The 22,959-nt window shown below is 36.9% G+C and overlaps 4 protein-coding genes across 6 annotated transcripts; 2 read left to right on the top strand and 2 right to left on the bottom strand.

Annotated features, from left to right (window-relative positions):
* Positions 1-214: 214 nt before the first annotated feature.
* On the bottom strand, positions 215-5,897 carry LOC135947167 (uncharacterized). Of its 2 annotated transcripts, none has more exons than XM_065495809.1 (10): positions 5,608-5,897; positions 5,471-5,545; positions 4,807-4,964; positions 4,403-4,725; positions 3,197-3,439; positions 3,014-3,139; positions 2,620-2,919; positions 1,800-2,003; positions 879-1,498; positions 215-823 (listed from the first exon to the last, which is right to left on the bottom strand). In XM_065495809.1, exons 3-10 carry the CDS (start codon positions 4,941-4,943, stop codon positions 599-601), a joined length of 2,178 nt encoding a protein of 725 aa, XP_065351881.1. In that variant the 5' UTR covers positions 4,944-4,964; positions 5,471-5,545; positions 5,608-5,897; the 3' UTR covers positions 215-598. The 2 variants fall into 2 exon arrangements, with proteins under 2 accessions (XP_065351881.1, XP_065351882.1); XM_065495810.1 differs by having other exon boundaries at positions 2,620-2,916; positions 5,608-5,895.
* Positions 5,898-6,893: 996 nt separating this feature from the next.
* LOC135947168 (DDB1- and CUL4-associated factor 6-like) lies at positions 6,894-15,533 on the bottom strand. The gene is made up of 12 exons (XM_065495811.1): positions 14,991-15,533; positions 14,623-14,777; positions 14,445-14,562; positions 14,207-14,385; positions 13,832-13,967; positions 11,006-11,169; positions 10,815-10,956; positions 10,601-10,760; positions 9,834-9,934; positions 9,071-9,447; positions 8,531-8,636; positions 6,894-7,478 (listed from the first exon to the last, which is right to left on the bottom strand). The coding sequence occupies exons 1-12, from the start codon at positions 15,088-15,090 to the stop codon at positions 7,426-7,428; spliced, it is 1,791 nt and encodes a 596-aa protein (XP_065351883.1). The 5' UTR covers positions 15,091-15,533; the 3' UTR covers positions 6,894-7,425.
* On the top strand, positions 11,611-14,045 carry LOC135947171 (multiple epidermal growth factor-like domains protein 11). 2 transcript variants are annotated; one of them, XM_065495813.1, is made up of 6 exons: positions 11,611-11,847; positions 11,982-12,275; positions 12,649-12,879; positions 12,931-13,098; positions 13,389-13,589; positions 13,645-14,045. In XM_065495813.1, exons 1-6 carry the CDS (start codon positions 11,637-11,639, stop codon positions 13,812-13,814), a joined length of 1,275 nt encoding a protein of 424 aa, XP_065351885.1. In that variant the 5' UTR covers positions 11,611-11,636; the 3' UTR covers positions 13,815-14,045. The 2 variants fall into 2 exon arrangements, with proteins under 2 accessions (XP_065351885.1, XP_065351886.1); XM_065495814.1 differs by having other exon boundaries at positions 11,692-11,847; positions 11,960-12,275.
* Positions 15,534-15,926: 393 nt separating the features above from the next.
* Positions 15,927-22,789, top strand: Mgat4a (alpha-1,3-mannosyl-glycoprotein 4-beta-N-acetylglucosaminyltransferase a). The gene is made up of 12 exons (XM_065495812.1): positions 15,927-16,109; positions 17,502-17,601; positions 18,537-18,683; positions 18,744-18,929; positions 19,526-19,706; positions 19,757-19,929; positions 19,986-20,254; positions 20,313-20,420; positions 20,477-20,676; positions 21,366-21,493; positions 21,552-21,667; positions 21,729-22,789. The coding sequence occupies exons 2-12, from the start codon at positions 17,508-17,510 to the stop codon at positions 21,762-21,764; spliced, it is 1,638 nt and encodes a 545-aa protein (XP_065351884.1). The 5' UTR covers positions 15,927-16,109; positions 17,502-17,507; the 3' UTR covers positions 21,765-22,789.
* The last annotated feature ends 170 nt before the right edge of the window (positions 22,790-22,959 follow it).

The raw sequence follows: 22,959 nt of genomic DNA, 5'->3' as shown, positions 1-22,959 counted from the left end.
ATATTAACATTCCTTCAAGTTTTCAACCCCTGGAGCTCAGTAAATCACAAACTAAATCAAAAACTTATTTCCTGGTACTGTCTCTTAATTCGTTGGATACTCTATCCTAATTTGAAAATTCAAGTCAAATTCTAAGTTTCCATAAATACTTGAATATTGTTATTTGAATTTGGATATAACTGTAACATTTTCCTGAAAAACAAACAGAATGAAATTGTTTTCATTTTCAATTTAATTTAACTTTTCCATCAACAATAATAATTATATGGCAATTCAATCAGTCCGTTGGACTTTCTTCTAGCGCACCATGTCGAAATCTGATTATGATTTACAATAGTTAACAAAATATTTCTTAAATGGCATTGTTTCATCAGCACCTACCTGCAAAGCTTGTAAAACGTCAGAATTACGAAAGTGTTATTATTTGTGACCTTCATTCCTAAAATTCTTGTCTTTAATACATGAGCGCGCTCAAGGTAACAGGCACAAAGCTCGTCTTACATTTTAAGGTTAACAGTTTGTAAAATTGGCTGTGAAAATATTTTGAAGTCAACCCGAAGAAAAAGTTTTGACCTTGACCAGCTCCACCAACTGCAAATTACAGCTGCTGCTGTCGCCTCCACTCGACATAGCATTCCAAGTCATAGCTCTCAGGCTGGATTTTGGTCCAATCACCAACACAGAAGATTTGGAATACCTCAATGGTGTACTTTTCAATACAAGGAACATCCATCAACGACGTAACTGATTTGTCTTTCAAGGTCTCTGCTATCAGTCGCAACTCTTGGGCGACTCGCTCCGCAACAGGAATAGTCTTCTTTCCCTGTTCACATGTTTAAATTAGACTAGGAATAATTTAACATGAAAATAGGGCTTACGGTAAAGAAATTCAAGAGGGCTTCAACGTTTTCCATTTCATCTAAAGAGGAAAATTCGTCAAAGAACTTCCGCACTATGCAATAACCCTTGGAGGCGTTCAGTCTTGAAACGAGATACGATGAGACAATGACCTTCCACGGCTGCGTCGCTAGAGACTCATAGATCAGGTTGAAGGGTGATTTCAATGGGATCTGGATCTGGATGTCCAGAAAGTGCCGCTCTGTTCCACCTTCGACTTTCTCACGTGGCTTTGGGGTGCTTGGTCTCGTCTTGGTCTTGTGGTCTTCAGAGAGACTTCTGCCACTCTTCTTCTCGGCACTCACTCCAACTTGTTTCTTCAAACCCTCCTCTTGAGCTGGTTTAGAGTGGTCCGATTTGCTGCTGTGATGGAGCTTGCCATTTTGAACCACCCTGTCATTATCTACCTTTGGGTCATCATGCTTTTTAGAAACCAGATTCTGGCTGCTACCATGTTTAAGTTTCCTTGATTTTCTGTCATCAGCATCAGCAACCTCCCCATATACTTGGCTTGAATAATGTCCATGACGGCTTCTGTACCCTAGGCGACTGCCAAACTTTCTCCTCTCTTTCGGTGTTGGTTCATCTCTCATATTCCATTCTGCCAAAAATAAAAAAAATTGGAGAAACACCAAAGAATGGCTTACAAAACCAAAATGTACATATCAATTTTAATATACTCTCAATAATGCACTATAAATGTTTTTGTCTTAACACTTGTTCTAAATGAGCACAAAGCTCAATTAAAAGAGACCAGATATAGTCTCCGCAAAAATTATAGAACCATTTAAAATTTGAATTGTTTCAGAAGTTTTCACTGTTATCTTCCAAAATTTTACGTATGGCGGCACTTTGTGGTTGAATTCTCTAAATTTTAAGTGTAGCATCACAACATAAGATACCTGCTTTCTTCTTGTCCCTATCTTCTTTCTTGGTGTCAGCATTCGTTATTTTTGACTTTCCCTTTATTTGTAAGTACTCCTGATTATTCAAATAACTTGTTAACAGGTCACTTGCAGATTTCTCCTTCACGTCAGTTACTCTGACTCTGAAGACATCTATCTTCCTCTTGACTTCATCCTGCTTGCTCTCATCATCTGAAATAACTAATGGAAAAACCATTGAATAAGGGGAAGAACTACAAAAATACCAACAACTGTTGGCTGTAATATAAATACCAAAACAATTTAAATCAATCTCACAAGGAAAACCTTAGGCTTTGATGTTTGCTGAAATTGTGTAACCTTTTTGGTATAAGAGAAAATTTCTGTGCAAATTCGGAAAACTAGAAAATTTGGACAGCTTTCAGAAAATGTTAACAATACTATTATCAATGGAAAGCCAAGAAAATTTTCCTTAACGTCAAAAAAGATTATCTAATCGATTAGTCTCATTTAACAGGATCAACAAACCAAATTTTAAATACCAAACAAAAATGTTTTTGAATCAATTAACACTTTTTTGTGACATTTTCAAATAATCTCCTATGTTGACAAATCAAAAATTTCCCCCATTGTACGTAGTTCACATCAGGAAAGGCTACAAGAAATCAATGGTTTAGAATCGTAGGAGTTTCCATGTCAGTTTCCATCATTATGACAGGGTTCAAAATGGAACCTTGTAAGCATTAATCATACTTCAGGCTTCTAAGCAGTGGGAGCACTAAAGGTTGCTTTGGCTTTGAAAGGGTCCATATATCCAGATTTACAAGTGCAACAATACCTTCTTTGATTTCAAGCGGCGAGTTGTACTTAAAGTCGCATTTGGAAGGGTCAACAGACGCTCGTCTTATCTTCTTTAAAGGCTCATTTTTTGACTTAGTGACCAACTGCTTAGCATTGGCCTTGCCTTCATCGAATGGCCTTTTGGCAGTCTGTTGGTTGGTTGATAACTGCTCACCCTCTTCCTCAGTCTTCTTTAATTGTTCTGTTTCCAATTGCCCAGCCTCATTCTCTGTTTCATCTGCTATCTCTGACTGATGACTCGTGTCATTAGCAGATCCACTAGATACGTCCTCTCCTTCTGGAAAAAATGTAGATAATATATATGTGCATTTGGTATTAAGTTTCCAGGACTTATTCAAACAATACAAGAGTTAGAGGGTGGATATCTTTACCTTCAGGAAGACTCGGCAACTCAACAATCACAAACTGTTCATCACCGTTTACCACTACAGAAGTTTGTACCTCAACACCCCCACTAAAATCCTCAAGGTTGGCAAATATGTTACTGTCAACAAGCTCTGTAGGTCAAACAAACCGCTGATTATATTTAAAACAAGTTAAATCCCTAAGCTAACCCATTTCAAAGTTGTTACGTTGGGCTAAAAGAGCATCAAGTTCCTCTTGGGTCATAAATCCAGTTTCTGTCAAGCTGAATTCTTTTGTCTCTTTTTTGACGACTTGATCTAGGTTCCAAAATCCTACAGAGGTATCCTCAGTGCCATGCAATCTTTTGAGCTGCAACCCTGCATTTCCCACTTTGGGAATTTCTGCATGTGAGTTGTTGGCAACTTCCTTCTTGACGCCATCTTGACTCGTTCCTGTTTCAACAGCACATGAGGCACTCATTAAAACATCAAAATAAAGCATTATTTAAGACTGTTTGATCTTAAGGGATTGTCTCACGACTCACACTGGCAGGAAAAGGATTGGATTGGCATAGTGCAGTTACTTATGAAAAGTTATAAGTAAAGGTTTTACATTAGAAACATTAAGTTGAGTTTCATTAATTAAATTATTTAAGACTGAATTCTCATTGCCCTTATCTTTAAGTCTCATCCCAAAAGTGACGAAATTGATTGCGGGAATGTAAGCTAATGTAACTAATTGTAAATAGAGACATTCCATGACAGCGAATTCAAAAACCGGAAATAAAAACTTCAATTTCTGCTCTTCCTGGCAAGACTAGAAATTTTTAATCAGGAATTTTTTCAGTAATGGCTATAATTGCAATAAATGCATTATTATTATGTATGTTTACTTTTACCAAGAATATTCTTGAAGTTAAGAGTCTCAGTCTCTTAGATTAATTTTTATGAAACGCGTAGCTTCACAGGTAGGATATAGTTATGAGCAAAATGTACTCAAAGAGTGGTTTGTAGATATCACTAGATAAATTTTGCCTTAAAAAGTCTCAGCTGCGGGATTTTGGGTGACAGATGACTGATCAGCTTCTACGAACTGGCAATTTGGTTCCACCAGTAAATTTACATGGTTAAAAACTAAAAACACTGTTATAAGTATGAAAAAAGGGGAAAATTTGAAACCAGAACAGGACCAGAAATTTGGGTTTTAGCTAAGAACATTACAAATCAGGAAAATGTATTCAAGAATTGGACAGGAAAGCAATGTAGAAATTGAACTTTCCTGAGTGCGTTCTAATAGCTGGTTTAAGATGAATGTTTGAAAGTAAAGCTGTGCTTTATTTGTGCAAACTATTGGAAAATATTGTATAAACCATACCTTTAAACAAATCAAATCTCGCAAATTGTGGCTGTATTTACCTTCTTGTTTGATAGTCTTGTTATCTTTAGATGCCAGATTAGAAGGATCCATCAGTTTGAGCTTCACCTTGGCAATCCCCCATCCAACCTCTCCAGCAAGTTTGTCCACCTGCTTCGTGGACAGTTTTTTGCCTTTGTGGTTCGCCAGTTGGTATGTGTCTTCTCCCTTGAAGACGAGCTGCATTTGCTTCAATTTTTTCCTTAGAGTTCCACTCTTGATTAACTTTGGTCTTCGTGCATGCGCAGGTTTTTTGAATGCTTCATCTACATCTGGCATCTCTCCTTTGTAATCTCTCAAATAGTCTCTAAGTTCAACCTTTGACCTGGGTAAAAGGTAGAGGAAATTAGTTAATATTGGTCATTTATTGATCTCTGCAAATGCGCTAAGTAAAAAATAATTCTACCTGAATCTTGTGCCATCTGGTGAAAAGACATACACGTCAACTCCTCCTTTAGTAATCCCCCTGTTTCTTGTTACCAATCTACGCCAAAAGCCATGCTGCAAGCCCTCTTCAAGAACTTCTCTTTTCACTTCCGCCATTTTTTAGTTATGTGCAGCGACCTAAAATTTAATCAAGATATTTTATCTTAATTTATAAAGTGCACAGGCATTAAAATATCCATATAGCTCTTGTTCTTGTCTAATTATTTTTTTTGCTTTTCAAGAATAGTATTTCAATTCATTATTAAGGAGCTTTGATCGCTGTGGCAGCAGCGATATCTCACAAGTCAAAATGGACCACAATATTAGTTAAAAAATTGCTCTTTGATGCAAAAATTTGTGACCCTTTGTCAATATTTTTTTTTGTGCTGGTAACCGCCGCTACCAAGCCAAACCATCTTGATTCTCTGCGAGTTTGAAACAAGAGTATTTATTTATCATGGAAAAATTAGCTTCCACAAGGTTTTACGTACACATCTCGACATGAGAATCCAATAATATATATTTAAGTATCATACTTAATATGAGGTGAAAACTTGTCGCGGTGAAAAGTGCAATTTTTCCATAGTATACAAACTTATGTACTTTTAACAAAAATTTTCAAAACACATTACATAAGTATCTACCTTAAAAACCAGCAGCAATAAAATGAATCAAATGCTGCGTCAACCTCGGCCGTCTCCTAATTTTATGCAGTTAGTCTGGAATGAGAATGTTAGAAATAAGACGGTTGGACTGATGACTGTCATATAATGTAACAGACCAATTTAGCGACGTATGTAACAAGACTCCAGCAGACCAGATAATGTTGCTTCTTCACTTCGCAATGGCTCGTACTCGTTCTCGACAGAAACAATTATGCTGCAACATCTCATGTATCTACATAAAAACCTATGCGAGTACGTAGCAGTCGCAGGTCGCAGTACGCACGGAAGACTAAAATCTAATCATGTGCTACCGTTCCGCTAACGCTTATACTATCGCCAATGACTGTCAGACAGTTATGTAGTTGTCAGTGAAACCATGTGTGAGAAAGAGCATCTCATCACATCACAGCGCAAACAAAAACAAACTGGGAGCCACCGTGAGCCACCGCGGGCGCCGCGGCAACTTGGACCAATGAAAATTGAGAGTAAACTCAATCCAGACCAGATCCAGACACCACCTGCTAGTGCTCAAGTGAACTTCATGAGCGTAATTTTATGGTTTGCGCTAAAGCCCGCTTCCCGCTTCTGACTTCTAGCACCGGGTTGTCTTTTGCCTTATTTAATTAGTTTAATTACAATAAGATGAAAGGAGGAAAGAGTTAGACATATCTACCAAAATTTCTCAGCACTGCCATAGGACCACGACTCTTTTATAATACAAGTTTCATATTACTCTCTCGATTTTTTTCCGGGATATGAATATTTGATAAAGTATATGAATATATTTAGTAAAATACTATTTTAAATAGACGGAAAAAAAACTTTCTAAATAATACTTACAAAATGGTTTGAAAAGACAGTTCATATATAATTTTTTTAATAATTTATTGAATTTTTATTGATGTGTTATAACAAAAAGTATTATTTTTTACACACGCGTTGTGGGTTTTGTATTTTTCCAATAAATTAAATATGCAATGAAATAAATTATACCTCCATAATTTCATGTTATGTTATTATTTTTTATGGAAAAATGTTTTTTATCGCATTTTTTATATTGATGGAAATGTTTTGCAGTGTCTCTACTGATGTAGTTTTAGTCAAAATTGACTTTAAAAAAGTTCAACCAATTTTATTTAACAATTCATTGTTTATCAACGTAAATACACGTCAAAGTATAGTGTGCTTATAGCAGGCGGTGATGGATATACCTCATCTTTCCTCACAACCTGAATTACTATTGCTTTGTTACTATATTGATTAAATTAGCTAAATTAAATAATTGTCATAGACATAGAAGTTATTTATAATAATTTATGCCATACGTGTTTTACTTTTCAGTTTTTAGAGTCTTATTGCAGGGGTTTTCAAAGTTTGACACTCAAAATAGAAAGGACAAAAATGTAAGTAAAATTTGAATTTATCGCTTTTTAATGTAAATATCTGCAAAGTTATTATGATTTATTTTACAAATAATATTCAAAGCACATTTTGGTGAAACATTTATCCAATTGTATGCTGCAAATTACAGAGGATTATATAATTTATCACAAAAATTTCGGTCCGCTTACATAGAGGAACAATTTAAACACAAAAAATACATGACCATATTGCAGTTTGGTATCGATGATACTCAAAATAGCATAATATTATTTGTCAAAGAATAAAAATTTAAACTAATCTGCTATTGGGGAGGTACATGATTCTAAAATTGCTAATTATTCGATCACAAGGGGCTGGGCGTAAACAGAAAAACGACAGCCATAAAATAATATTGACATAATATGTAGCATAATTAATTTGAATGTTGTAAAGAACAAACATAAAAATTATTTGTGTTAATAAATAGTTGGAGTGAGTATCAGAAGAGTTGTTCACAAACTTGTGTTTTGGGGAAAACACGTTGTTGCAAACATTTTATTGTTCAGTTGGGCTCAGGAAAGGTCTGCACTTGCTTGTCTCCTCTGGCGTGCCAAAGGTCGCGAACCTGTGAAATAATTATATATTTTGCGCCAATTTGGTTTTGCCCATGGATGATTTTGACAAGATTTTAAATGCGAAAACTGAAGTTTAAAGATGGGCATTTACAGGTGTTGAATGCCTTGATTCGAAACAATTATTTATGTTTCCATCTGTTTGTTAGTCACTTCATGCGAAATGGAGGGAAATTATAGCACTCAAACACAGGAGTTAGTGAAGCATCTCTGGCAGGCGAAAACAAAGAACTCCACTCATTCTAATGTCTTATTATATTTATTTGTTTTACAAAGTTGCAATAATTATCAAACATCTTTGATGAAACTATCACACATATATAATTTCATTAATTTAATAGAAACGTTTTCTTAAAGGTACGCTTTTCATAAACAAAATCCAATAAATCAGGCTTCTCAGTCGAAAATTTCAAGTTCCCCGATGTATATATCAAAAGAGAATAATATATGTACATCATCAAATCACGTGACGGTTAAATAAAGATTATACTGCAAATATTATTTCCACTAAAACAGCCAAATATTTACAGTGCTCTCACTACAAATTATGAAACGAAAATCCTAAATAAATGATAAGTTACCAGGTTATAATCATTTTTAAGTAAAATATAACATTTTACGTTTCTAAAAAAATCCATTAAATCAGGCTTCTCAAAGACGAAAAATTAAAGTCTACCGAGATGTATATCAAATGATAATTAATGTATCATCAAATCATGTGACGATTAAATAAAGATTATACTGCAAATACTTCCTCTAAAACAGCCAAATATTTACAATGCTCTCACTACAATGTATGAAACGAAAACTGATAAATGATAAGTTACCAGATTAAAATCATTATTTTAAGTAAAATATATAACATTTTAAGTTGAGCTCTTCTTTACAAGCTCACCCAAATATATAGACAAGAGTTGTTTTCTTTATCACAATGGAGAGTGCATGATTCATGAAAAACTCAAATAGTCCAGAGGTGATCACAAAACCATATTTTCAGCTGGCGAGTTAGTCGTTTGATTGCCAAGTACAGCTTGTTAGGACTCACCTCGCCTGATCTGGTTTAGACAGGCCAACATCCGGATCATGAACGAGGCAGGCACTGTGATTGTGTCCCTTGTCTCCTGCAACATGATCTTGTTGCGAACCATCAGCTGAAACAAAATGTAAAAATTAGAAAACAAAAAACAGACTATTTAGTTGAAAATAGGAAATTTGATATGTTATGTCAGTATTAAATAAGAGACATTTTAATATTGGATTCAACTGTAAACCAAAGTGCCACACTAAAAAATTAACTTAGAACCAAGGTTTCCATCATTCATCCTTTGCGAGACACCATCAATAACATTTAACAGGAGACATTCATATAAAAGGTTTTTGTTGCTTGTAGTTACAAGCGAATTACATTAAAATTTTATCCAAACTCTGAATCACTACTTCTGCCTTACTTCACTTGACACTTAAATGAGACGTAATACACAAAGGAATGAATTTTCCTTTCTTTCAAGCCAACTGCCTAAAAAATGAAGGCTCCATATCAACATAAAAATCCTTCTGCCGGCTAGAAGAGTGTCACGTTACTTACTCTATCTGCATCCAGTATGTCAAAGAATGGCGTCTCAGCCATCGGCGCCCACAGCTTGATGTCGTGGTCGATGCCAGATGTGGCCAGCAGTGGAAGGTAGGGATGCGGCTGGAGGCTGTTGACCACGTGCTTGTCTGCCTCCATCAACATGACCAGCTCTGCGGTGTTTTTGTCCCAGACGAAGACATGACCACAGTCTGAGCCTGACATCACGTAATTGTCTCCCCAAAAGGATGCTTCCTTGATCATGGTGCGGGCGTTTCGATGGCCGACGTACTTTTGCCTCGCGCACGGAGTCATCACATCAGTGCGAGAGAGGTGCAGGCCGACATCGTCGTTTACTACTTTTTCCTCGTCGCTGTCTATGAGATCGTCAGCTGAATCAAGGTAAAATAAATTAATTTAAGTAATTTTGTTTTAAATAAAATAGTAAATACATAAGCAGCTAAACAAATTTGTCGTAAATTGAAAAGTTTAGTGGCGAAAATTTCAAAATGATATCTCAACTCGATCAAGAGTTACAGTCCATCTTTCATTCTTAGACTTTGTCAGGGGATGAAATTACGAAAAAAAAGAGTAAATCTCCCCTTTTTAGGCCTCAAACTTGGAATTTCCTTACCTCTAACTTGAAATAAATTTAAGCACTACTCAAAAATTTAAAAACCATAAGTTCCGCCCAATCAACATACAATATTGCCTGTAACTGCTCACTTGTATTTTTACATTATTTTGAATTGAGTGAAGTTAAAATAACTACTCGTACAATCTCTGTCATCACTCATTGACGGGCCTGCTGAGGAGGAGGAAGGCAGCGGAGATGAGGACTCTCGCACAGGTGCCGATTCACTAATCGCGTTCTCTTCGCTGTAAATAATATCTTGGGTTTATATACACAGTCAAAGACATATTTTTGTATATCATAATTTCAAACAAACTAACACCAAGCAAACATAGTAAGGTTACATTTGATAGCCAATTGTGTCTTCTGATTTATTTGTAACAAATGTACTAAGCACAAAAATTCAAAATAATGATTAAATTAAAGAGTTTTGAAGCACAATTCAAAAAGATATATTGCGAGAAAATTGCGTTACTTTCCAAAATCATCCCCACAATATGTCTTGAATTAGTAAATTTTACTGTCCTTATGCTTTATCTGGATCCATTTAAGCTTTGCCCTGCCGGGTATTGGAGCTCAATTCCAATTTTCCACCCTTCTCAACACAAAATTACCCGTGATACTAAGATATTCAATAAAGTGAAAATAAAAACACTGCTGTAATTTTCCTCCAGCAGGAGAATTCAATACAAAATGCACTCCATATCAACATAGTTCTCTATTTGGGACCTTAGAATGCTCACTATTTTTATTAAATATAAAATGCTTGGGAAGTAAAAATAAAATTTGGGGGATTTTTTTAATTTAAAAAAAGAATAATATTTAAGGGTTTAAAAAGTAAATAAACCCAAAATTTTTACATCGCCGACTAACCCAGCATGAAAATCAGAAAACAAAATCGACATTACTACCTCTGGCTTGCTGCAGCCATAGGTCTGTCTGCTCTCTGATTATCAGAGACGCCACCAAGAGCCAGCCTGGTGGCCGGGTCGTTCAGCATTCTGGCCAGAACGTCGGTCATCCTCTGCATCAGGGTGGCCTGAAGTGTGGGCCGAACTTGCGATATTTGTTCTGGAAAAGATTATTTTTTGACTGAACCATATGAAAGCCAGGAATGTTACGAACCTTCACTTTCAGGTCTCGCATTTGGACCAGTGTCTGACCAGTCACCTCTGAGGCGCAGTCTTTTTATCGGAGGAGCGGACTTTGAATTTAGTTTCCTGGTTGAGGAGCTGCTTGATGTGTCCAGAGCGTTGCACGCGATTTCCTGAAATTGTCAGATTAATGAAAGTCAAAGCAAAAGTCAGTTTCATTACATTCACGTTGAACAAGTACAGATAATCTGCAGAGTAGCTGACTAGGATGTCTTCACCGTTTGGACTGAACTTGAGAGAAGTCACGCGGTACAGAGCATTTTCCAAATCTGGAGCGGTGAACGCGCAAAGGGCTGATTTTCTGAAGTGTTCTTCGGGTTTACCTCCTGGAGCAAACAAATCCAGTTTAATAAATACACAAGTAATTATTGATAGAACATGTTGCGGCAGAAAATCTTGAAAGAAATTCCGTTCGTGCTTGGCGTAGTAATTGGCGTGAATTCCCGCATTTCTCGCATGCTTTTGATTACCCTTGACAAATCATCAGTCAGACATAAACAATTTTAACAAGTCGTTTTATGCGCACGTAGTACCAGGCGTTCACCAGTGCGTTCGCCCTACACTTTCAAGGATAAATCCGTAGCACGCAGTTCAAGAGCAATACTCATTCCTTACAACCAAAGAACCTATTGCAGAAATCAGGTACATCATTCATTCCTTTAAGTTAAACTACATCAAGAAAGTCAAGTTTGTGTAATTCATAGAATTTGTTGTCCGTTTCATTTTAGAAGGAGCTCCAACAAGAAAAACGAAGACCAAGGAGAAGTTCTGAACCACTCCAACCTGCTCGCAAATGCTACTTGTAATTCTGCTTGTATACCATCAATTCCTGGCGTCAAGTTCGTTCAACACCCTTCAATGTCCACCTGGACTGAAGGGGGAGTACTGCAACGAAACGTGTTCTCAGGGGTGGTTTGGCGACGGCTGCTTGCTGAAATGCACCTGTCAGAATAACGCCTTCTGCTCGCCAGTGGATGGAGAATGCGACTGCACACGAAAAACAAGTAAATTTTTCCCACACACTAGGAGAATTTTACAAAATTCCAACAAAACAATTTCCATGAAATTTATTCTGTAGCCAAATGTGTCCAACACAAATTTTCATTGCATTAAAAGTTTTTCCGTTGTCAACGACCAGACGCTGAGGATACACTTGTCGGCTGGGAAGGACTGCTTTGCGACCGGCCCTGCAGAAGAGGATTTTGGGGGACTAAGTGCAGTAATGAGTGCCCTTGCGAAGTCGGACAGGGCGAATGCGACCCAGTTACTGGAGACTGTCAATGCCTGACGGGCTTCATGTTGCAAAAATGTGAGCTACCGTGCAATATGCTTAAGTATGGGTTTAACTGCAATAAACCGTGCGAATGTACCAAGAATGCGGATGGATGCGACCCTGTGACAGGTCGCTGCCTCTGCCAAGAAGGATGGCACGGTGAGTAGAGATCAGCTTTTTGACTATATTCCAATCTTAACTAAAAAAATTAAATTTTAATAATATAAAAATATAAACTCTACATAATATTCAAGAATAATTGAGACAATTATTTCACTTACGGAAAAAAATTGTGATTGAAAAGTTTGACACTGCTTTAGAGTCCAGAATACTGTTTAAATTAAACAGGGAGTTATGGATTTTAAAAAGCTAGAGAGTTTTATTATTAAGCTTTCAGGACTGTTCGGCACCTAATGAATTATAAAAAAAGTGACGAACTATTTACAATTAGCAAAAGGGGTATGCCTACAGACTAGAGACAAAGCTAGTTAATGCAAAACTGATATGATGATTGTACCTTATAAAAATTCAGGTTGGATATGCGACAGCAGGTGTGAGGATGGATTTTGGGGTATAGACTGCAACCAAACCTGCAACTGCGGACAAGGAAATGTCCCCTGCCGACATTCAAACGGGAAATGTCACTGCCCTGCCGGCACCCTGCCTGGAAGCGATGGGCACTGCACATATAAGTGCCCTGAAGGAACCTACGGCTATGGCTGCGAGGAGAGCTGCGCCAAGTGGCAGAACAGAAATCTGACAGGTACTTTACGCGACACTAGCCGTGGACATGTACTTGAAATTAAATTGTTAGGCGCACAAATCCTGGCCAAAGGTACCTGCGACCCTGTGACAGGAGACTTGATTTGCCTGCCAGGATATGAAGGCGTCAACTGCAAGAACTCTTGTCCAAATGGGAAATTTGGACTTAACTGCAGCAGTGATTGCGCGTGTTTGAATGGAGAGTGCCACCATGTCACAGGTAAGTGAACTTGGTAAATGGTTACGGGGTGAAAAGTTGGACCAAGACGCACATAGACTAGATGACATGAAATATTGTGATTTCAAAATGAGACCCCTGGAATCCCCCTAAAATGTATTAAAAAAATTTAAAGTAAAATAATCATTAACCAAATTAGAGTTAAAATTTATTTTCTTGATGTTTTCTGTTAGATTTTTTAATCTGCTGCATAGTAAAAAATTGTTCTTCAAAACATATTTGATGCATTTAAGTGCATCAAGTTCCTTTTTCTGAAATTCCGATTTTCACAGGAGAGTGCAGGTGCCACAAAGAATGGAGAGGAACCACTTGCGAGGAGAGGTGTCCACGCGGCACCTATGGTTATAACTGCACCCTTAATTGTACAATTAATTGCCTCAATGAAGGCTTTTGCCTAAGATATGACAAATGCGGCTGTGAGGACGGTTGGGCAGGTGATGATTGCGCATTAGTGGAGCTGAGCTTCTTTCAAGGTAGGAAAATTTTCCTCCTATCACATTATATTAATGCCTTGTACCCTCTTTAAAGATCTGCAACGCGGCTTTGTTTTCTTGGCTCTACTAGCCACCGTCGTAATCCTTTCTTTGTTACTGCTCTTCATTCTACAATTCAGTCGGACTGAACAAGTTTTCGAGTATGAAATTACTCAAACAAGTGACTCAGACAGTGTCAACCGCAGCTATGTTCACTCAAATTAACATCAAAGAAAACTTGCCTGCTGACTTGGTGACCAGCATCCGACGGTCGAACAGCCTCACTGTACTGTCCGAACAGCCAATTGCAAGTTGAAAGGGTCGCATTTGGTTGACTGCCATTGTGGTTACAGCACCTTCCCACGAAACTATTACGTCCTGAGAACGGAACGTAAATCGTTGTTAATATTTTGTGTTGTTTTTTCTCAACCAGTTATAATAAATCACAAAATCAGATGGTTATTTTGTTTCTCTGCCTGGATTTTGGCTGGAGGGGGATTATAGGTGGTTAAAAAACTAGAGTTATTGTATTTGTTAGCTTGCCATTAGTGCGCTTGAAATTTATGAAAATTAGCCTGTGAGAAATGAGAAAAAATCACGCATCTCTGAATAATTACCTCATTGCAAGAGGACTGTAAGCAGTTGCTTCTCTGCCTGAGATCAAAAAATCGAACAGTTCCATCTTCACCACAACTGAGAAAAGTATTGCAATCTCCAGGCACTGTTTGCACATTATATGTCGTGCCGTAATGACACTTAAAGATGCTCCTTTGGCCCATGTCCTTTCTCGTCATATCTAGAAAATTGGCAGTGATAGTTCAAGTCAGCCAGACTCATGCAACAAGAGACACTCACCAGTCACAAGAATCAAACCCTCGCCAGAGCAGGATACCACAACGCTATCATCATTTTCAGCCAAGTATTTAGCGCTGAATATATTAGCCTTGTGCACTGTTTTTTGCTCTGCCACTATCTAAATGATGAATAATGACGAGAAAATTATTTTTGACGAAATAATTTATGAAAGGCTTACTTTATGCGTAAAACAATCAGTGATGACAAGTCGCTGATCGTCTGAACCAGACAGGATGCAGTCTCCTCTTGAGTTCCAGCACAGTGTATTAACGCATCCCTCGTGCACGGCTAAGGCCTTGCTCAGCTGCATCCGTTGCAACAGATCTTTGCTATCTGTGAAGTTAAAAACAAGCTAATTTAACACAGAATCGTGACAACACGTGCGCATTTTAATGGTGGCCAATGACTTCAAATGATTTTTATTTTTGTCACTGAGCCATGGGCAACCCAGCAAAAATGCTTCAAAAACTGCTTAAATGTTGTCACAATATGACAGGCAACTTGAAAATTTCATTGAAGCACGAAATTGCGTAAATTAAAAGGTACCTTTGCAGCTGGTATACATGTTGGCTCTGTCCCTGTGACCCTGGCTGTAGGGCAGATCACGCACATTCCTGAAGAAGTTCTTGCTCGTCATTTTGCTCATCACATGGATCGCTTCAATAGAGAAGCGACTTGTGCTTCTATGAGAGGCTGGGACGAAATGACGCTCGCTCGCTCTACTAGACTTGACACGATTTGCGTGTCAATGCAATAAAAATAGCGCCAGGTCCGTTGGCAAATGCATCCCTATTACGTGTTTTATTTTTGTGCTCGCCTTGACCCACAGCGCTGCACAAAATCTTCCCCCAGGAACCTCGGACGAGGAGTATGCTGGCAATAAGTATTTCGCACCCCTCTCAAAACCTGCGATACATAGTTGTTTACAGGCTTTGCCCGATACGCATAAAAGGTGTCGAAAGCAGGGTCCTCAATAATACACAGCAATGATGAACTGAAGCGATCGAATTTGAGGCTTCAGTAGTGACTAGTGACAAATTTATATTATTATTCTTACGTATCATTAATATTATGATTGCTGTGTGAGAGGAGAGTGACGTCAGAGATCAGCTGCGTCAGAAACGGTTAAAACGAACAAAGAACAAATTGCAAAATAACCGGTCTAGCGGTTATTTGTATGGAGACAGGTGCAGTTTTAATAGGATAATCGTAGTGAAATACCATTTTTTCGATTTAAAACAAGATGAATTTTAGGTTCTAATCAAATGAATAAAAAGTTAATCTAAAAGACGCATCAGACTGAACGTTTTAGTCACAGTATTAAATTGTTTGACTGTTAATGGGTGTTTGGAACCGGTAAAAGTGAACATGAAATTTGGAAAGGGTAGTGGAAAGTGGAGTTTGAAACTGATTCCTTCCCATGGATTATCTTCTGCCCGTATGCAACTTAGGTACCACCACTTTGTTCCAACTCCCTTGTTAACGCTATCAGTAGGCAAAACTGGTTTTCATAAAGCGAAAGGAGTGTGCGTCCTTTGATGTCTCGATGTGAATTATTCTAAAGAAACAATTTCCAGGACATGGTTGTTTCCTATGATTTTCTTCAAGTATTTGGATACATGCACGAATCCGAGAAGCTATAGGCCACTGGCACTCGAGTGTTAGGTAAATTGATGTTTTCCTTTCAATGCGAGCTCTGCAATTCGTGTGCTCTTTGCTCTTTTTCGAGCACGGCAGATTTTTCGTGCAAATTTTTTAATAGGCTATTGGTGGCCCTCAGGCATTAAGATTAAAGTTAATGTTCGGATTTAACATAACGTGGTATAATGTCAATATCATATATCGCCATTTGGACATCAATCTTTTATTAGGACTTTGGTTATATAGTTTTTATTAAAAATAAATAAATAGATAAATTTTTTTAGATTGCAAAATATGATAAACGCTCACACTATATTGTTGTTTGTGTCTAAAATACGGGCAATTCACTGGTTTCAGCCTAACTGGCTATATTTTAACTAAATACTAATTTAAAATATAATGTTATATCATTATTTTTAGAGTTAAGTTTTGATCCCTATTTGAATATTCACAAAGCAAAGGAGAAATTATTTTCGGTTACAATCATTTTGTTTACTATAGTTGGTGCTATTAGTAACCTTTGAATCCCTGACCTGAGCATAACGGACCTAGATAGATAAAAGAGACAAGAAACTCTTCCTCAGCATTTATAGACACATACAAAATTTTATTGCTTATGAAAGGGGTATGAACCGCTTTGAAAATGTTTCAGACTTACTTAGGGTAAAATCTCCTCAAACACTTGATTAGATTTTGTCCGGCTGCATATTTTTCTGTTTTACGTTCACTATGGAGCTTATCAAAAAGGATACAGATTATTTTTAAACAAATATATTTTATTTAAAGAAGGGAACTAATTGTAAGAGGAAACATTTTTTTAAGCTACTGCAACAAGGATCTATTTTTACTCATTTTCAAACCTAACGTTGAGTGTCGACATCTTAACTTTAATAATACTTCCTTAAAAATATATCTGTATCAAGTATATATGTAAAACTCGTTTGGGTTATGATGTATACGGCATTAAAATTACTAAAATTATAACAAAATTTGGTCGTCCATGAGCGAAATATTTTACCACTAACATCTTAGCAAAACGCGGAATTGTCTCTAAATGTATATATTATTTTATTCTAACTCTAGTCTTACCTTTTACACGTAAAATGGAAACGTACCTAATATTCAAGGAAAGTTTCACACGGCACTATAAGTTAACAATTGTTGGTTACCAGTCGCGTTCTTTTATTAAATTTCGTAAATTTATAGTGCGACATCACAATTTTTTCCTCTCGTTAATGTTGCATGGCGTTTTTGTTTAACTTTATAAAGGTTCATATTATTTTTATCGTGTTTGTAAATCGCATTGTTGCAGAACCCAGAACCCAAAAGTGAATGCTAAGGGAAAAAATGTTTAAATGTGTCGGGATCTAGAGTAAAAATTTTCACAGGCTCTTAATTTCCCAACATTTTTTCCAGGTCACTATGGGATGTCTGGCAAGGAGACGCCAGACCGTGTTGCTGGTGCTTTTCCTCATGTTTGTGCCTTTTTGTGCATTTGTTTTCTTCGCTGAGCCAGGTACGCATCTATTTACGTAACTTGAGTCACAGTAAACCCCACAATGGTTTAATGAAATCACAGAAAACTGTCTGTCACAAACAGAAATCATCAAACTGTGATAAAATATGATTAGCACTGGTCTAGCGTTGTAGAGATAAGATTATGCTTTTCCACAATCAGTGTACGCACACATGTTTGTAGTTCTCTCAGCAGTAACAATTTCACAGATAAAAAAGGCTTCACAAGACCCTTTATCACTTACTTCTATCAGCATAATATCAGCGTAGCTGTGCTGGCCGACCAGAGACAATTTTTAACACAAACCGCGTTGTGGTCCCTAATGTTCTTTTAAAAGAAAATTTGTGGCCAAAACAAATACTATTTTTCAATTTCCCTGAAAAAAAATCGTGCAGTCAATTTTTTACTGACGTATTATAACAAAAAATTATGGAAATATCATCCAATGTAAAAAAATGACTAACAAAAATCGCATGAAATTATTTATAGATTTGTCAATACTCAACTTTGAAATCTTTTCTATCAATATTTCCTCAATATATTAAGTGTATCTTTTTTCGCGTGTATTAATTTTACAGCGAAATTAGGACAGCGAAAGAAGTAATTTCACTAGTTTATTTTTTGTGCAATACGCTGCTGTAGTTTTGCAAACAAATCCAAAACCAAAACTGTAGAGCGATTGCATGACTAATTACTACGTAATTTTGAGTATAGATAAATATTGCGTTCATCACACGGTTAATTTGTGGCAAAGTTAATAATTAAAAATAAATTTTACAAAGTAATCATGGTTATAATCATAATGATTGAGTTCAAGGTTAATTTTTCTTGCTTCTTGAAAAATGACGTACATATTTTTTTCACTTTGCCGTTTTGCGTAACTGTACAGTTAAAGCAGCATTTATAAATGTTTAAAATCCAGACTTATTCTATAGATTTGAGTCTGGAGCAACAAATGACTTCCAAGATGGCTGAACTTCAACTGAAAATCCAGCACCTTGATTCTTTACATCAAGAGAGGCTGCAGGAAGTAAGAGTTCTCTCAAGTCATCTATCCCACATTTTAGCCACCTCAAAATCTGGTAAATAAACACATTGCAACACTGAAACTTGAAAAGACTTAGTTTCTACTATTTTATTAGAGAATTTATCAGTTGGTGCATCTGGAGTTGACTCGGAGGCGCAAAAATTGCTGAAGAATTTGACCAGTTTTGAGTGGGGCTCAGCAGCACTTCACATGCCATCTGTCTACCACTTTCTTCCTCACTTGCTTCACAATCCATCAAGCCTCAAACCAGCATATCAGATGTCAAAGGGCAGAAATGGAGGTTAGTATAGTTATGATTTACTTAATCATGTCATGTCTTATTCCGAAAGTCAGAGTTTAATTTAATATAAAAGATTATCAAGAAGCTGCATGAAATAAGGGTCCTTGATATCATCGTGATAATGGCTTAATATATTATTGTTGCCCTTTTCTTGCAACAAGGAAATTCGCGTTTGGTTGTTGAGCTATACGCAATTTTTTCTGCTACCAAGGTCACATGATTTGCCAAATAAGTCAGAAATTTTGGAAAATTACGATTAGAGTTAAAAGTTTTGGTCGTCTGGTGAAACCAGAGGTATTTTAACTGATTCGAAAAAAATCTCTAATTTTGGTCGTCCATCATGAGAATTTTTTATATCCAATAAAAATGTGTGTTGGAAAAATTTGCAAAATTGCAGAAAACCCCGCAAAAAACAGTTTTTTGCAATCGTAGAAATTCACCAATATTCATGACTTTTGTAAGAGACAAGCTTAATGTGCAGTTGTATTTAAACTACTCTCACCACTTCACCCTTAAGCCTACAGTTGGCATAAGCTCGCCTAGTATATTACCGTATTTGAGTAGCTCGTCATTCACCACATTACTTTTTGTTTCAGTGTCAATGGTGCTGGGCGTGCCAACAGTGAAACGAGAAGTACAGAGCTACTTGCTCACAACCCTGCAGAATTTAATTCAGAATTTGAGCCCAGAGGAGCAAGCTAAAACTTTGATTATTGTTTTTGTAGCTGAAACAGACCTGGAATATGTTGTTTCTGTTGCAAAGGAAATTGAAATGCAGTAAGACCTTGCGCTGTGTCTATAAAATGAGCTATACCTTAAATTCGTAGGTTTTCTCCTCATGTGGAAGCTGGCTTGATCGAAATAATATCCCCACCTGCTTCTTACTACCCTGATTTGACCAACCTTACTCCAACCTTAGGTGACTCTCCTGAAAGGTTCAGGTGGCGCACAAAACAGAATTTGGACTTTGCCTTTCTCATGATGTACGCCCAGTCAAGAGGTTTGTGTCGTCTGCTTGATATTCCGTGTCATATTCCTATCATTTCCCATTTTCAGGCCTTTTTTACACACAACTGGAGGATGACATACTGGCCAAGCCTGGATTTCTCACCACCATGCTTGATTTTTCATATCAAAAGATCGCGAAGAATGAACCTTGGTTTGTCATTGAATTTTGCCAACTTGGATTCATTGGCAAAATGTTCAAGTGCGTCGAGTTGCCCTGGCTAGTGCAGTTTTTCATCATGTTTTACACCGACAAGCCTGTCGATTGGCTACTGGATCACGTGATCACAACAAAAATTTGCAGCCTCGACAAAGACCAGGTTTGAAGAATTTTCGCTATGAACATTTCAAAGCTAAAGCAGAATTGCGATTTCTCAGAAAATGTGCAAGAAGGCGAAAAACGCACTTTGGCTGCATTACAAGCCTTCGCTCTTCCAACACATCGGAACTCACTCATCACTGAAAGGAAAAGTGCAAAAGTTGAAGGTAAAATTCCCCTGCTCATCAAAGTTTAATCACCGAGCTTTAATACCTGAGTACAGGACAAACATTATGGCAAGCTGATGTTGTTCTACCCGCACACCAACAACCCCAAGGCAGTGAGCGTTGAGGGTGGCGTCACTTCGTACAAACACCACACCCTGGTCAGAGCATATGCTGGAGAGGACTACTTTTGGGGATTATCCCCTCAGGCAGGGGATCACATTTCCTTCAAGTATGATCCTCCTATCAACATGTCAAGGTATGCTTCAGATCTTTTTGTGCCTTAAAGACTTTTCAACTTTTGCAAGTGGCTGATTTTCCCACCTTTCTATTGGCTTAAGGAACAAAAATTGTCTGGCTTTTAAATGAAAGAATTCGGTGGGGGGAGGCGAAAAGATAGCCACATTTGGCCCAAGCTTCTCTACAGCCACTTGTGCCCCATGTTATCCGCTTGGCGGTGTTATTGGGACTCTGTGAGCTCATTACCGACAAGCTGTATCTATCCTGGATATTCAAAAAAGACATAGTTTAGGAACACTAATTATTTTATTCAAATTTTTATGCAAACTAGAGGAACCTTTCTATTAAATAAATTAAAAAAATAAAACTATTGTGCTTTTTGACACATTTCTCATTCAATTTGATTTTTTAAATTCTTTTTTTTAACATGGACTTGTTATGGATTTTTTTTTTAAATATATGTAAGCAATAATTATATAGCCAAAACAGGTGCTAAAACTAACTTGAAAAAATATTTTAAGCTATGCAACGTAGCAGAGAGCACATACAATCAATTCTCAAACTGACTTAACTTGCTTAAGAAAATTGTGAGTATATTACTCATAATCATGGGTAAGAAAATTAATTTTTTTCAAGTTACTAAAACCTAAAAAAAGCAAACTCGCCTTATTTTTTTATCAAATAAATTGCTAATCTTGTAATTTGCAGGTACTTGTTTCGGAGTGGTAACGCGGAGCATCCATCCGACAGGTTTTACAATACCACTGTCGAAATTCTGCCAGCCAAAAAGCCAAGCAGCGAAGTGAATGTTACCCCAGACGGCTATGTGATTGTTGGTAAGGTTCCATCACCTTATGTGTGATCTTGTTGTTTACATATTGAAACGTGTTTTAGGAAAATTTGACACAGTTGGCATTGCGGAAGGGTTTATTAATCCAAAGCTGTTCCCGATAAAAGAGCTCAGACTGAACATTCACAGCGAAAGCGAAAACTGGGTCATCCTAAACGAAGTAACTGATTCATTTTAAATTTAAATTCTTTTGTAGATAAATAATGGTAATGTTTCTGTAGATTTCAATCGACACAGAGCAGAAGTCTGAGCGGTGACCGAAGCATTGAATGTCAGTTGTGTAGGGACACAATCAAATCATCTACGTCAGACAGCTTCCTCGCGCTGGCTGACTTGCGTCGACTCAGCTCAATATTAACATGATTCACCATTTGTGCATTTTCTCATGGTTCCCAGTCTGTGATACGTCTAATAATATTCACGCAGTTGAACTGCTGCACACCATGTTTTATATATATATGATAGATAGCTGAAAGTGCCATTCTTACTTTCTGCGTAAGCAATGCCAAAAACGATGCTTCGACCATTTGTAATTTGCAGTATGAGAATGCTTACTAAAGAGACAAAACTGTGCAAATCATAAGAAAAATTTATGCGCTATTTCTCTAATCCGATACATGTGATTTTACTGAAAAATGTGGTTTGCATCGTAGATGCAGCTTTGTAAATAGTGCTGTACAATAACGCAAGTGAGACTTAATATGTAATATTCGGTCATCTGGAAATCTTATACTCGTACTCGCAATTAGTCAGTGCGTTAAAATTCTTAACATTGTTTGCTTTTTAAGTTGAATGTTTCACGAAAACTTCCATGGCCAGGTTTCTAATTTCTGGCTATTTTTGTATCATCTTGTCAAAATACTGATGCCATTTTCAAATACTTTTGCTGCCATGCATTTGAAGCCTAGTAAATTGTTCAGTCTGTCCTTGATCTATATTTATCCTGAATACCTGAGTGATGGAATAATTCCTGCCTGACATAATAACAAAAACGATACATCTATTGAATATAAGTGCCGCTTTGAAGTATCTTGATGAATAAAATAATTATTACTTTATGTACATTTAAATATATCATTGACATGAGTGTAATCCTAAGAATGTGCCACACTGGGTTGTCCTTCTTTGCTTCTTTATTCCTGATGTTGTAAAAATCATTAAGAGTTGTATCTTTTTGTTATTAAAAATTGTGATAAAGCTAATCGCATCGAAAAAATTATATAATCGTGAAAAGTTGATCTGTTGTTTCTTTTTTAACGACAAAAATATAAACATAGCAGAATTTGTTGCGGTTTCAGTTAATTTTCATGCTCCCAATAAATTATATTGTTAACATTTAAGAATAATATATAATGTTTAACTGACGCTGAACTCTTTTTAATATTTCTTTGAACAGGAAAAGGTCCTGCACCATGCTTCATGCTTTACCGCCTTCATTTTTATGAACTGATA

Source organism: Cloeon dipterum, chromosome X, assembly GCF_949628265.1.
Source record: "Cloeon dipterum chromosome X, ieCloDipt1.1, whole genome shotgun sequence".
Taxonomy (NCBI): domain Eukaryota; kingdom Metazoa; phylum Arthropoda; class Insecta; order Ephemeroptera; family Baetidae; genus Cloeon; species Cloeon dipterum.
Note: the sequence above shows the minus strand (reverse complement) of the source record. Positions and strands in the feature narration are given on the sequence as shown.